Source organism: Anabrus simplex, chromosome 2 (genome assembly GCF_040414725.1).
Source record: "Anabrus simplex isolate iqAnaSimp1 chromosome 2, ASM4041472v1, whole genome shotgun sequence".
Taxonomy (NCBI): domain Eukaryota; kingdom Metazoa; phylum Arthropoda; class Insecta; order Orthoptera; family Tettigoniidae; genus Anabrus; species Anabrus simplex.
The window spans coordinates 550,134,502-550,149,449 of NC_090266.1; the positions used below are offsets into that span (position 1 = coordinate 550,134,502).

Consider the following 14,948-nt stretch of genomic DNA (forward strand, 5'->3'; position numbering starts at 1 on the left):
GCCAAAATTCAAATTTCCCGTGGGCGGCGGCGGCGGAGGCGGCGGAGGAGGAGGCGTGCGGCGGCGGCGGCCGCCGAACTGTCCAATTATACTACTGAAGTAGTCTTGGAGCCTACTTCACGTCACTCGTCACAAGACTATGCTTCTTTGTGCGGGAATGATTTGAGATATATAAGCTCGTATTGGCAAAACAGTACACGAACGTATGTGTTTGACAGCGATCAAATACGGAATAAGTTCTATAACTGTTAAATCGGATATTGATAATTTTTATAGATAACAGAGCGTAATTTCTGTGCGTGACAGTAGCCCTGAAATCACGATAAAGGGTGATTGTAACATTAAGTTCATGAGTGGATAATATTCTGTGTTGGTGTAACACTGTCTTCAGTGGAGAACGAGAGATTCAACCAAGAAACAGCCACCCAGCTCTGGACCCTTGCGATACCAGTGATAATAATTTCGTGTGGCTATTACTAGCCGATTGCAGCCCTTGTAAGGCAGACCCTCCGATGAGGGTGGGCGGCATCTGCCATGTGTAGGTAACTGCGTGTTATTGTGGTGGAGGTAGTGTTATGTGTGGTGTGTGAGTTGCAGGGATGTTGGGGACAGCACAAACACCCAGCCCCCGGGCCATTGGAATTAACCAATTAAGGTTAAAATCCCCGACCCTGCCGGGAATCGAACCCGGGACCCTCTGAACCGAAGGCCAGTACGCTGACCATTCAGCCAACGAGTCGGACGATACCAGTGATGATCGTTGCCGATATGGAGGGCTAAAGTTTCCCAGCATGGACCCGCCCGAGGCTTGAACGGAAGGCATCATTAAGTTTTCACATAAGTGCATTCCATTTTTAGTAACTATGAATGCGTATCTTGTAAATAAGTTTATAGTAGAGTAGGTTGTATCTTAAAAAGAAAATTATATTTCAGTGGTTAGTGTAGGAAGCTTGTTGAGTGAGTTAATGTTATTGATTTGCTAAAAATCATGGTGGAATCGGTGTAATTAATCCACATTCACCATCGGGTTACAGCAATCGCGTAATTCATTTTGATAGCAGGTTACATGCACAGTATTTTTGAATTGAAGCTTTTAAAATTTAGCTTAGGAGTGCATTAGGTTAAAGATTAAGATGGTGGAATATATATATCGTAGGCAGGTATTCACTACATGTAAATATAGTATAATTAATGCATGTATTTCTCTAGATGTAGTTATACACTCAATACATTTTCCTTGAAATATCAAATTAGTAATAGATTTATAGCATAAGGGTTCTTTGATACAGATATGCTGTATGATGTATGATGAACGACGCTGGGATTGGAATCCAAAAACCTCCATTTTAGATAGGGGTTTCCGTAAGGAAGCATTTATGTTATTTATTCTATTCCCCTGCATTGTAAAGAAGTATAATGTTTCTCATATGCCTAATTATAGAGTTTAAAAACACCGTTTCTTTGTTATTCTTCAGCGTGCTCAGGTCAAGAACCCGGGTATGTATTGCTTGAGTCTGTGTCAGTGTGAATTGAATGGTGAGAAGATCCCTGCTAATGATCTAACTAATTAACGTTTTGACTTGCTATCTTACCAAAGGGGATTGCTACGGTAATTTATATGAGAAGTTTAAAAGCATGTGATTTGTTTTCAATAGAATGAGAAGTTAAGAATAGTATGGAGGGTCACACGGAGATTTTAAAGAAGGGCGTTGTAAGCGAAGGAAGGCCGATTGGTGGGTCGTGTCCCATTTGTTTCGGCTGTCACTATGAAATGGATGACTGAGGGGAGGCTGTGTTACAGTGAAGATAGGCCCGGGACCAGAATCGTATTCTCTGCCACAAGGAGCTCTGTGTCGTATACAAATAAATTGTTCTGCCGCAGGGCCATGTAATTAATTAATGAATTTAGGTGATAGGATCCCTTTGAAAATAAAATAGATAGGGTTTTACTTTCAGCAACCCGCTACGATACCAGAAGACCCATGATTCGAATCCCGGCACATCCAGCGTGGAATGGTTCGGGTTCCTTTGACCTGGACAGATATATTCATACAGCCAGTGTTTGAATGTGTATTTTTCTTTGTGTTTCTTGACTGTTTATACAAGTGACTTGATTATGTGTTGTAAGTAAATTCTGACTTTACTCACGTAATGATGTTGGGTCGTATTTTCTCTCGCGAGTAGTGGACCATTTTATTCTGTATGTAATTTCATTTTTTTTTGTTTTGTTTTGTCTATTAATTGTAAAGGGGGATTAACCACTCAACTAGTTTCAAGTGTTTTTCTTGTTTAATTGTAATTTGGTTCCCAGTGTCGAAGGGAATGTCAAGTATGTTTCACTGACGCATTCGTAATTACAGTAACCTGTTAGATACTATATTGGGGATGCATTTATCTGAATAAAGACTAACAATCATCTTGTCCGGGAAATGAATATTATTCTGTTAATTTATGTACTTCGTAGTTACATGTAATGGGTGGTATGGTCCCAAAGACTTTTACACTATATTATCTTAAAAACTATTTTATTTTGCCAAGGACATTTAAATTTATTTTGCTCCTATTGGAAGAATTTCATTTTGCCGTACAATAGTGCGTCCCGAATTTCCTCCACACCCTTAAGCCTGTAAGCTAGATATATATTTTAGATACGGACAATCCACCCCACGAGATCCAGTTGTTAAGATCAACGTTGCGGAGAAGTGTGTTCGAATCCTGCACAGGCCCTGGGCGTTGCCACATTTGTTGTCGTGGATACTTGAACTTTGCTTTCACTGCGGCTTCGTATTCCAGGCCAAGAAGGGTTCAATGGTCAATAAAATAATCCTTATTTCGGTTCGCTGAAGGTTGTAAGGTCTGCATGTTGAACGCGCGATAGGGGCGTCCTCTTTAGAGGATATTGTGCTCCTTCCACGGTTTTAACTCGTTGAATGATGGCGTTGTCTTGTCTGAGGGAAGTTCAGCTACTGATATTCTTATCCAGCTCACAGTCCTAATACATCACAGACCCCCCCCCCCCCCCTAGCGTAAATGGTTGAAAATGTTTAGCCTCCCTGATTATTTCCGCATCTTCTTCAGGAACTATTGTTCGACACACGTAGTATCTATTTTTGGAAACAAAGTACTAGAATGAACGTCATGTCAAGATGCTGGCAATAACGAATTACCATTTTGAACTGAATAGATTTCGGAGGCATTCTGGTAACTAAATGATCAATATGACGAGCTATAGTAACTATAAACAAGGTTTACACACAGTTGACTTTCAAAAAATGGCGAAGGTTATACCTAATTCCACCAGAGGCACTTACTACCTTCTCTATGCCAAACGCCGTGGACTAAACACAGGTTCCATCTTGAGCCAATCCTAGAAACTAATCTACTGTGCCAGTTTACTTACTACATTTTCCGTGTCATTGGTATGAGCGTTTACTACGTTCTCCATGAAGAAACTTAATTTCTTTTTCTTTTTTCGCCTTCGCATTATTACAGACTATAAATCTCAAGTTTTATCCGTATTAACGGTTGAACTTTTCACAAATTGTCAAATTGTATTTAATTATCCTCCTGATCAATACATAGCTAAGATGAGCTTTCAATTAGACATACTTGAACCCTAACATAGGGTGATCGTCAGCGATATACATTATAATAATGTAAAAACATCAGACACACAATTGTACACAGTGCTTGTTAAAACAGATTTTCATCAAAAATCATGACTAAATTACAATACGAGGTAATGGTCATTATAAATGTTTTTGTGCTGGAGACTTTTTGTTGTACATCCCTCTTTGCCCCTTGATGCAGTTCAAATATACGAACACTGTGAGAAGTCAGAGGATAACATTATGAAAGTCGCTAGTGAAGTTGAACCGTCTGATTCAAAACGTTACGTGGCCTACTTGACCTTCCCTCGTTTGCTGACTGCGGAGTCCAGCTCTCGATCGAGATCACTAGCAACTCACATAATTTTAGCCTCTGACCTAAAACAATAATCGAGAGACCACAGTGTTCGTATATTTGAACTGCATTAAGGGGCTAAGAGGGAGTTACAACAAAAAGACCTCCAGTACAAAAATATTTGTAATGACAGTCACCTCGTATTGTAATTTCATCATGATCTTTAATGAAAAACATCTTTAACAGACACTCTTTAAATCGTGTGTCTAATTATTTTAGATTATTATAATGTATTGAAACAGGAACTCCCGTACCTTAGCTTAGTCGAGAGCATGGATTGATGCCAGGGCGTGTACGGTCTATGCTCTGAGAGTATAAGAGAGAAGGGTAGTGCAATAAGTTCATTTTAAGTGGAACTTGTAGTTTATTCAAGAATACATAGAAATTGTATCACCTTGACACATGAATGGTTTGAGTGTCCTGAAAGATGTGGAGAAGACGTCGTCCCTCTGCGTCGGCGTCGTCCCACGTCGCTGAACTCCTCATCTCCCTCCAAGGTACCACGTCATCCCACGGCGGTTGTCGACCGTCGATGTTAAAGCAGACTCGAACCTCGGGTCGGTCGTGTGGTGATAGAGCAGCGTGGAATAGTTTATTAGCTTTGTATTCCACCAAAGATCCAGGAAGGGAGTAGAGAAATGTAAGAGGTTCGCACAGAATGTCAATAGAATCTGATACGACACTGCACTGTAAGTTGTGGCGAGACACTGTTTATTAACTGAACAAGTTCCACTGTAAATGGTATTAGACGCACATTACTTTGATAAAATGGATTCAAAATCACAGTTCTGTGAAAATAATAGAAATTAATACTGTTCATGAAATATTGACTGGCGAACTCGAAGTGATAGGTAACGAAAAAATAATCTGGAACTTTCTGAGATTCAACTTCACTTAATCTCGGTGTGGAGAAGAGAAATAAATTGAATCCTACGGACACAGTATTTCATACTGGTTGTAATGAGTACGGAGAAGCAAATGAAATGATCTAGCACACACACACGCGTGGAAACATATTAAACTTTCTATGAAGACAGAAAAGAAGCAGTTTTTGACTCTTAACACACAGTCTCGCGAAAAAGAACCAAGTTCCATTAAGACACAGTCTTAAAAATTCACACAGTCTCTCAGAAATAAATTCTCCACTGAGGCACAGTTTTACAAGTAGCTTAACATAATCTTTCGACAACAAATGTAGACACGGTCTTTCACGAGGGGATTTAACACAGTCTAATGAAAGGAAATATTAGCACGGTCCTTCACGACGCGAGTTAGCACAATCCTTTGAAAAGAAATGTACTTTCACGATGGCACAGTTTCACGAAATAACTTAACACAGTCTCTGGAAAAGGGAACAATGTTTCGCTAAGGCACAGTCTTTACGCACTAAGCCCTTCACACTCTTATAACAGCACATTTTCAAAAATATCTAGCGATTACTGTATAGTCTCTGCAATACGAAATTCGCAAGACGAAAATGATGTTAATCAACTCCACAGATCGACATTACAAATGAATAAGTTTTCTGCTTGCACGTGAAGTTAGAGTCCGATGAGAATATGTTCGACACTTGTATCGCGTATTTTCTATCACCGGTCCTTAGCCGGACAGAGTAGCAGACTGTACTACCGCAGCTGGCCCGCGCGGCGTGGCAGATGGTACACGACGAAATCACACACACACTCTCTACTACGGGACTGGAGGTCGGGCGGCCAAACTGAAAATATGAGCTTATCTAAAATTTTATATCTCGGCCATCCTTCCGCCGATTTTCATGAAATTTTTGGCAGTACTATTTGTTATCCAGGCATACAAGGTTACTTTCTTCAAATCACGATCTGACATCCCGTTCGTGATATAATGACATCGGAGCGAATGGAAAATTCGATCGTGACGTCATTTGGCCTTGGCTGGTGCTCTGCAGCAAGCGATCACTTGCATGCTGTCACCCATGATGCCTGCGCGCTCTGTGCTCGTTTTAAACCCATACAGTCGGGTGTTATCGCGTTTTCCTCAAGAAATACATGAACGGCGAATGCTGACAGGGCATTCCTGTTTCAGTATATTACTGTGGATGAACCTCTGTTGGGGTTGAAGCGTATCTAAACTGAAATCTCGCCTTAACTAAATGGCTATTGATCAGGAGGATGATTAAACACAATTTGTAATAAAAGTGACCTTTCCCATGTCAACGCCTCAATTATACAGTTTAATTACCGTATTCTTAACTCACTTGCACAGGATGGTCGTCTAGTTGTACTTCCTCTTAAAACAATAATCATCACCACTACCTCACTTGAATTCAAAATTTCCTTCCTCTTTTTCATTAAAACAAAATGTTCGTGATATTGTGGTTGGACCGGTATCGCGTACGCTAGTGGCGGGGAAAGGAACTCATCGAGCGAGTTGGCCGTGCGGTTAAGGGCGCGCAGCTGTGGACTTCCGTTAGGGAGATAGTGCGTTCGAACCTCACTGTCGGCAGTCCTGATGATGGTTTTCCGTAGTTTCCCATTTTCATACCAGGCCACGATCGCTTCGTTCCCACTGCCACCCCTTTCCTCTTACATTGTCACCGTAAGACCTATCTGCGTCGGTGCGACGTAAATCAACTTGTAAAAACGAAACGATTTTTCACACCCAGAAGCGGCCATAATCTTCGCTTTCTGAGCGCCACAGTGCGTGTGCGGCCTTAATCGACACAATTCCAGGAGGGTGTTCGTGACAACCCACGGACATCCGAATAACAGATTACGTAACTACGACACCTCTCTACCAGACTGTTTTACTCACCTGGTGGCTGAACTGAAGATCAACCAGGAAGTAGAACACCACGAGGAATATTCCAGCTCTGTGCATCGTAGTACAGGTAACGTTGAGTCCTGAAACGGGAAACAAATAACACATTGAGAACACTACAGGGAATATAAAGGGTGTTCAATTGAAACGAAATCAGATGTCTAGAAACGTGTACGGTAGGTATCGGACAACATACACTATATACGATAAAAAGTAAACCGCTTTTTTCTTTGCGAAAATCAAACGATGATAAATTTGTCTCGCGGTCTTGGCCATCCATCAACGGCTGCTAATGTCAGATGGCAACCAGCCATAAGACACAGCCTCCACGGTTGCTAGGTAACATTGTCCGGCCATGCTTCCATACCTTACATGACAGCCTGCACGGTTGCTAGGTAACATTGTCTGGCCATGCTTCCATACCTTACATGACAGCCTGCACGGTTGCTAGGTAACATTGTCTGGCCATGCTTCCATACCTTACATCACAGCCTGCACGGTTGCTAGGTAACATTGTCTGGCCATGCTTCCATACCTTACATCACTGCCTGCACGGTTGCTAGGCAACATTGTCTGACCATGCTTCCATACCTTACATCACTGCCTGCACGGTTGCTAGGCAACATTGTCTGGCCATACTTCCATACCTTACATGACAGCCTGCACGGTTGCTAGGTAACATTGTCTGACCATGCTTCCATACCTTACATGACAGCCTGCACGGTTGCTAGGCAACATTGTCTGACCATGCTTCCATACCTTACATCACTGCCTGCACGGCTGCTAGGTAACATTGTCTGGCCATGCTTCCATACCTTACATGACAGCCTGCACGGTTGCTAGGTAACATTGTCTGACCATGCTTCCATACCTTACATCACTGCCTGCACGGTTGCTAGGCAACATTGTCTGGCCATATATCCATACCTTACATCACTGCCTGCACGGTTGCTAGGCAACAATGTCTGGCCATATATCCATACCTTACATGACAGCCTGCACGGTTGCTAGGTAACATTGTCTGGCCATATATCCATACCTTACATCACTGCCTGCACGGTTGCTAGGTAACATTGTCTGGCCATATATCCATACCTTACATCACTGCCTGCACGGTTGCTAGGTAACATTGTCTGGCCATATATCCATACCTTACATGACAGCCTGCACGGTTGCTAGGTAACATTGTCTGACCATGCTTCCATACCTTACATCACTGCCTGCACGGTTGCTAGGCAACATTGTCTGGCCATATATCCATACCTTACATCACTGCCTGCACGGCTGCTAGGTAACATTGTCTGGCCATGCTTCCATACCTTACACGACAGCCTGCACGGTTGCTAGGTAACATTGTCTGGCCATATATCCATACCTTACATCACTGCCTGCACGGTTGCTAGGCAACATTGTCTGGCCATATATCCATACCTTACATCACTGCCTGCACGGTTGCTAGGCAACATTGTCTGGCCATATATCCATACCTTACATCACTGCCTGCACGGTTGCTAGGCAACAATGTCTGGCCATGCTTCCATACCTTACATGACAGCCTGCACGGTTGCTAGGTAACATTGTCTGGCCATGCTTCCATACCTTACATGACAGCCTGCACGGTTGCTAGGTAACATTGTCTGGCCATATATCCATACCTTACATGACAGCCTGCACGGTTGCTAGGTAACATTGTCTGGCCATGCTTCCATACCTTACATGACAGCCTGCACGGTTGCTAGGTAACATTGTCTGGCCATGCTTCCATACCTTACATGACAGCCTGCACGGTTGCTAGGTAACATTGTCTGACCATGCTTCCATACCTTACATCACTGCCTGCACGGTTGCTAGGCAACATTGTCTGGCCATATATCCATACCTTACATCACTGCCTGCACGGTTGCTAGGCAACAATGTCTGGCCATATATCCATACCTTACATGACAGCCTGCACGGTTGCTAGGTAACATTGTCTGGCCATGCTTCCATACCTTACACGACAGCCTGCACGGTTGCTAGGCAACATTGTCTGGCCATATATCCATACCTTACATCACTGCCTGCACGGTTGCTAGGCAACAATGTCTGGCCATATATCCATACCTTACATGACAGCCTGCACGGTTGCTAGGTAACATTGTCTGGCCATGCTTCCATACCTTACACGACAGCCTGCACGGTTGCTAGGTAACATTGTCTGACCATGCTTCCATACCTTACATCACTGCCTGCACGGTTGCTAGGTAACATTGTCTGACCATGCTTCCATACCTTACATCACTGCTTGCACGGTTGCTAGGCAACATTGTCTGGCCATATATCCATACCTTACATCACAGCCTGCACGGTTGCTAGGCAACATTGTCTGGCCATATATCCATACCTTACATCACTGCCTGCACGGTTGCTAGGCAACATTGTCTGGCCATGCTTCCATACCTTACATGACAGCCTGCACGGTTGCTAGGTAACATTGTCTGGCCATGCTTCCATACCTTACATGACAGCCTGCACGGTTGCTAGGTAACATTGTCTGACCATGCTTCCATACCTTACATCACTGCCTGCACGGTTGCTAGGTAACATTTTCTGGCCATGCTTCCATACCTTACACGACAGCCTGCACGGTTGCTAGGTAACATTGTCTGGCCATATATCCATACCTTACATCACTGCCTGCACGGTTGCTAGGTAACATTGTCTGGCCATATATCCATACCTTACATCACTGCCTGCACGGTTGCTAGGTAACATTGTCTGGCCATATATCCATACCTTACATCACTGCCTGCACGGTTGCTAGGTAACATTGTCTGGCCATATATCCATACCTTACTGAACCGTTCCGTTCATGGTCAAATAGAGATGGCCTGCAGATAATTAAAATATGCAGATGAGACCACATAGGAATAACATCAGATTTTATATTATGGTGCAATAGCACGCAACATTGCGCGCTTTTTAAGAGATCAGAGCGGATGGAGTTCTCAGCATGGACTATACAATTTCATGAACCCACGCGAACCGCTTACTCATAACGCCTAATGCCAGCATCTTCATGAGAAACCGCAGGAGAATTCAGCTTGGAGGGAAAGGAAATTCGTTGGATATCTCTGCCCACACAAGAATAGCGAGATTCGGAAATATTACCTAGAATGAGCATAAGTTTCTGCAAATTTTGATATGCCACATGTAGTTATTAACAATTTCTACGAATTAATCTATAATTACCTCGAGCACCGTGAGCGAAATTCCTTTCCGTGAGTGCACATTTCAAGTGGACCACACAGCAGGAACCTCACGGGAGTGTGTAACGCTCTTTCATAAATACAGCACGTGTGGGACGCGAGATGCACTCTCTGTGCGCATCGTACGACCAGAAGACAGCCTTTATCTCCATGTGTCGCAGACTGCATTGTGCTAGTGACATGTAAATAGGAACTTTGAACAGTAAACTGATTTAACTGCTTTCTTTACCACTAATTACTCTACGCAGAGTTGTATATATAACGTGTTCTCATCTAGTGTTACAAGTTATTGTATGCCCGGAAAGATAGTACTGCTTCAATTATTTCAGATTAATTTCGGTCAATTGTAAGTTTCATTAGTACGGGAAAATCGTGTGTACTGTTTTATAAAGATTAACTTGAAGGAGAGTCAAGATACCTAAAGGGAATGATCCAGAAGGCAAGAGGGGAACCTAGGCCTCTAAATAAGGATACGAAATAATAAGGCTTTTCCTTACAGTTCTCTAACATCAATAATTCACCTGATACTACCAGTTAATCACGCTGGAAGCGCTGGTCCGAGCCAAACAACAGGGACATCCGTCATCGCAGACAGGCAACGATCGAGGGCCCGCTGGCAGCGTGCATCACCTCCAGTCAAGGCACCGTAAACAACCAGGAGGAGGCGATCAACTCAACAGTACGAGTTTCGAGCTGAAAAACGCAGATCCTCGTGATGGCTCCAATCCCGAAACCCGGACTGTTGCCTTCCATCAACAGCATTAGCATTGGTTGCTAAATCTTATATCCGCCGGGAGAACTGCTCAAGTATATTCACAGCTGCAGGTCAGGCAAATCCTAACTTATCAGCATGGAGCAGAGATAGCGTAGTTTCAATAACTTAAAGATGTAACTTAACGCCTTCAGGCTAATATGTAAATAGTAAGTGTGTCCTCGGGCACTTATAGTCTATATAGATTATGCTCAGGACGAGCACGATTAGGATAGTTTAATTTTACATGTTATAATTTCTTGATTTTTGCTTTCATGTGTGTCATACTTTGTTGTATATAAGGTCTTCAGTCAATGAAGAAAGGGTTGTCATTATTTCATGCACTAAAAGATTTGCGCAGTCTGAGATTTTCTACAGGCAGACCAAGAGTCTTAGAGCCTAGCTAGAAATGCATGAGACATGTTTAGATATATGTGGTTTGTTGTCAGACGTATTGCTATAAGATGTTCAATATTTCCTTAAAGCATCTGAGATCTTACACGAGGTCGATCCTGCCATGAATTCACGCATAAATAAATAAGAGACGAGAGATATGTGTTTGATAAGCCCAGAAATGATAGATAAGAGCCCTGAATTGCGCTATGTACGCAGGCATAGGCTGTGAAATGATAGTTGCGTGTGCAAACAAAAGGCACGAAAACGTACAAGGGATAAAGCTCTAAATGAGCTCAAATTATGTATAAATTAGTGCGCTGTGATTCGCACTGTGTGGAATAAGAATACGTGTGGTACTTACACGTGGGTTGTGTTAATGAGAGGGCTGGGACGTTGTGAATGAGAGTCTCACAGTTGTGTGTTTAGCAACTGTCAGCCGCTCGTAAATCGCAGGCAGGTTCGTGATGGCTCTCGATTATGAGGCAAGCTTCTTAGATCTGACGTTACTCTCTGAAGGAAACTCTCTCTACACGTCTGGTCGGAACAATGAAGTCTCTGTTTACCAAAAAGGACTTTGACCCTTTCCTGACGGCTTTCTAAAATGTGAAATATATACACGATTGCCTGTACCGTCAGTCCATGCATTTCGGCGTATTGTTAATAAATTGTTTCCCAATTGTGTCGTAATTAGAAATGGTGCATGTCTTTCTGTGGAGTCTTGAGTTCGAATCTTTGATGTCATCCATTTTGTGTTGCATCTTTTAGTGTTAACCTTAAGTCCTGCAGCATAATATCAGTAGGGATATACTTTAGTATCACTTGTGTATGCGAGTTAACTTTCCCTTGATTTATTATTCTGTTTGATTTCTGTTGAGTTTAGCTGTACCGAATGAATAAGCTGGTAACCCGATTGCTGCTGCAGCTAAGGTTGGAGATACAAGGTTTTCCCATCATTATCTCAGACGACAACCGAAAATCAATTTTTAATGTCATTATTAACTAAAAAGGTCACTTGTATAAAATTTGTTTATTAATTTTAATATGAGTCAACAAACCTCTCATTTTGTAATAAATATTTGTTATCTAGATCCGAAATTTGCAACTCACGCACTTTCCTATTTTAGCTTGCGTTAGTTTATGACCTGATCGAACAATTCCTCTTCATTTTCTATATTACTTCGCCGACCCACTTTACCCATTTACCTTTCTCCGATTGAGCTATGCTGTGCTGCAGAAGAGGATTTACGATTCAGATAAGCTGTGAGTAAGTTTATCCACTATAATGTACCTCGTTGGTTCTCAGCGTTTTCTTGATAGCAACCAGGGCATTGTAAGGCACATTATATCACAGCCTGCACGGTTGCTAGGTAACATTGTCTGGCCATCTTTCCATACCTTACATCACAGCCTGCACGGTTGCTAGGTAACATTGTCTGACCATCCATCCATACCTTAAATCACAGCCTGCACGGTTGCTAGGTAACGTTATCTGGTCATTCACCCATACTTTATGTTACGGAGTTATCCGTGGAAGTCAGAACTGAAAAAAGGTGCGGGCTGGAATGGGTCTAACTACAAGTTCGAAAGATGAATTAAAATTTCAGCAAGGTTATATTTTCAAAACTTAACAATGGTAACATAGAATTTTGAGCGTACAACAAATAACAACAGTTAAAACAGGTACACAGCAACTTTACAAATTCTGGGCTACAAGCCCCTAAATCTGAGCTCTCAGCTCACACCCACAATTTAACAAAGGGCAGAAAACCCCTTCATTACATGGAGCTCTTGCTCCCGCTTAATAATGTCAGGCCTCCCAGAGGCACCTTCCAAAATACCAGAAAGAGCTGACCTGCTCTCGATTTTTACAAGCCTATCAAAGGCCACAACAACGCTTACTACTAACTGCCCTCAAGGCACACAAAGAAGCAGGGGCATTTAATACCCAACCTACAGGGCCTTCTCATGAAGGAAACAAAACATCGGGTAAATTAAATGGCCCAAAATACAAAATTGAATGGAGGCGAATACATGCACTCCTACACTAAAGTTATTAAAACCTATGTAGCGCTAGGCCGATAATACAGGGGCTAATCCCAAGCTAGGGAGGTGACTCGTATGAGAAAACTTTAATACATTAATGAAGAGAAGAAACGGTTACGAAAACGTAGTCACCTCAGTTTCAAATGAGGGGGAGCTCGAGAGGGTAAAGCACTCTCTATCTCCGAATTAAAGTTCACGAAAACTGAAGTTTACCAGGAAAAGGGTTTACATATTTAATAGTTTACATATTAAACGTTTCGAACCCTCCCCGAGAGTTAAACTGCTGAGCTAGCACGAAATAAAGATGTTAAAAGGCCATTACCTTGTTGAAGATCTGCTGTCTGAAGAACGAAGCGCTTGCCGCCCCCTGCTACATATTCACACACTGAGTTAGATGTTATACTAGTGGCCCCGAGACAAGAAAATCAGCAGTTTTATACCCTCGTGGAAAATTCGAGACCTTTCAAGAATGAGTAGACACACTCCCTCAACTTGATTGGATAGCTTAGAGCTACATATCCATATCAAAGAAGACATACATGATTGGCTGAGAATTAATTAAAGAAATTCGGGATTTGCCAAGTTCAAACCTGGTGGAAGGAAGGATTAATATTGCCAACCCGAAAATAAAAGAACAAAATTTAGTTAAGACAACAACTTTTGAATACAAAATTTCTTCATAAAGGTTCATTCCTTTGCACCAGAGTGCATAATCATAGTTTAATGTAGAGACATCTGGTAGAGAACGTCCACACTTCTTGATCAATGACAAACAAAAACACATCAAAATTCACACAGAGCCATCTTCTGAGAAACTGTTGAGTTAATAAAGTTTTTTAAAGTTCAGGCTTTCTCCTGTAGAGGAGTTTCAATTGGAGCAATATTTGAACTAGCGGCGTGGAGGTGTACCGCCCGGTACAGTCCCCCCCCAAAAAAAGTCCTTCAAAGGGGTGACACAGAAGAGAATTTTTTTTCCCAAAACGAAGTCCAAGTTTGTTGCTGAATGGTTGAAGAAGAATTTAGAAGAGAAAATACAATTTTTCAGTAGTCGGAGGTCATTTAAGTTGTTTGATATAGATGAGTGCGACTAGATTAAGTCCAGTTTTAGAATTTCTTTGTAGTAGTAGAATTGCGAAATAAAAACATTAATTCATGGAAGTAATATTTTTCTTCTAAGTCCACCAAAGGTTGATTGAAGCAAAAAATTATTAATTGCAGAAATAGAGTCTCCATGTAGCTGAAGAAGTACATTAGCCGCCGATTACTTTTGACGGCACGACATGCCGCTGCTGCCTGTATCCAGAGGAGGCCGCTCGGACCCCTCAAGTACCCTGAGATACACCACTCTCGCTACTATGAGAGGGGTAGTCGTGGTGAAGCACGCCACAGACGCGACGATTGTTTACAGTCCTGGAGCAGTTTGCGGTTGGTGCTCCGCACATCAGCCTCGGCCGGAAGGAGGGCTCCGGCTCGCCGTACACTGGTTGACCTCACTGGAGTGGAGTGGGCCCGTACCCCACGGCTGCGAGGGCACTGAAACAGTAAGATCTCGGCGGCAGAATTGTGTTGGACATTAATGTTTTAGGGTACTGTCTTGGAGTTGAGGCTGAGGGGCCAGCGGCGTGGAAACTTTTAATTTATTTTTATTTTTATTGCCACTGGTGTGGTTTAGCAGGAGACGGAAGCTTGGTAATGGCCGTACGCTATTTGCTTAACGTCGCACCGACACAGATATGTCTTATGGCGACGAT

The 14,948-nt window shown here is 42.5% G+C and overlaps 1 protein-coding gene across 2 annotated transcripts in view; it reads right to left on the minus strand.

Annotated features, from left to right (window-relative positions):
* The window catches only part of LOC136872817 (vanin-like protein 1), a 122,779-nt gene that overhangs the window by 70,884 nt on the left and 36,947 nt on the right, over positions 1 to 14,948 (minus strand). For both annotated transcript variants that reach the window (XM_068225815.1, XM_068225814.1), the window contains exon 2: positions 6,754 to 6,842. In XM_068225815.1, coding sequence (XP_068081916.1) covers positions 6,754 to 6,819 — 66 coding nt within the window. In that variant the 5' untranslated portion in view covers positions 6,820 to 6,842. The remainder of the gene's footprint in view (positions 1 to 6,753; positions 6,843 to 14,948) is intronic.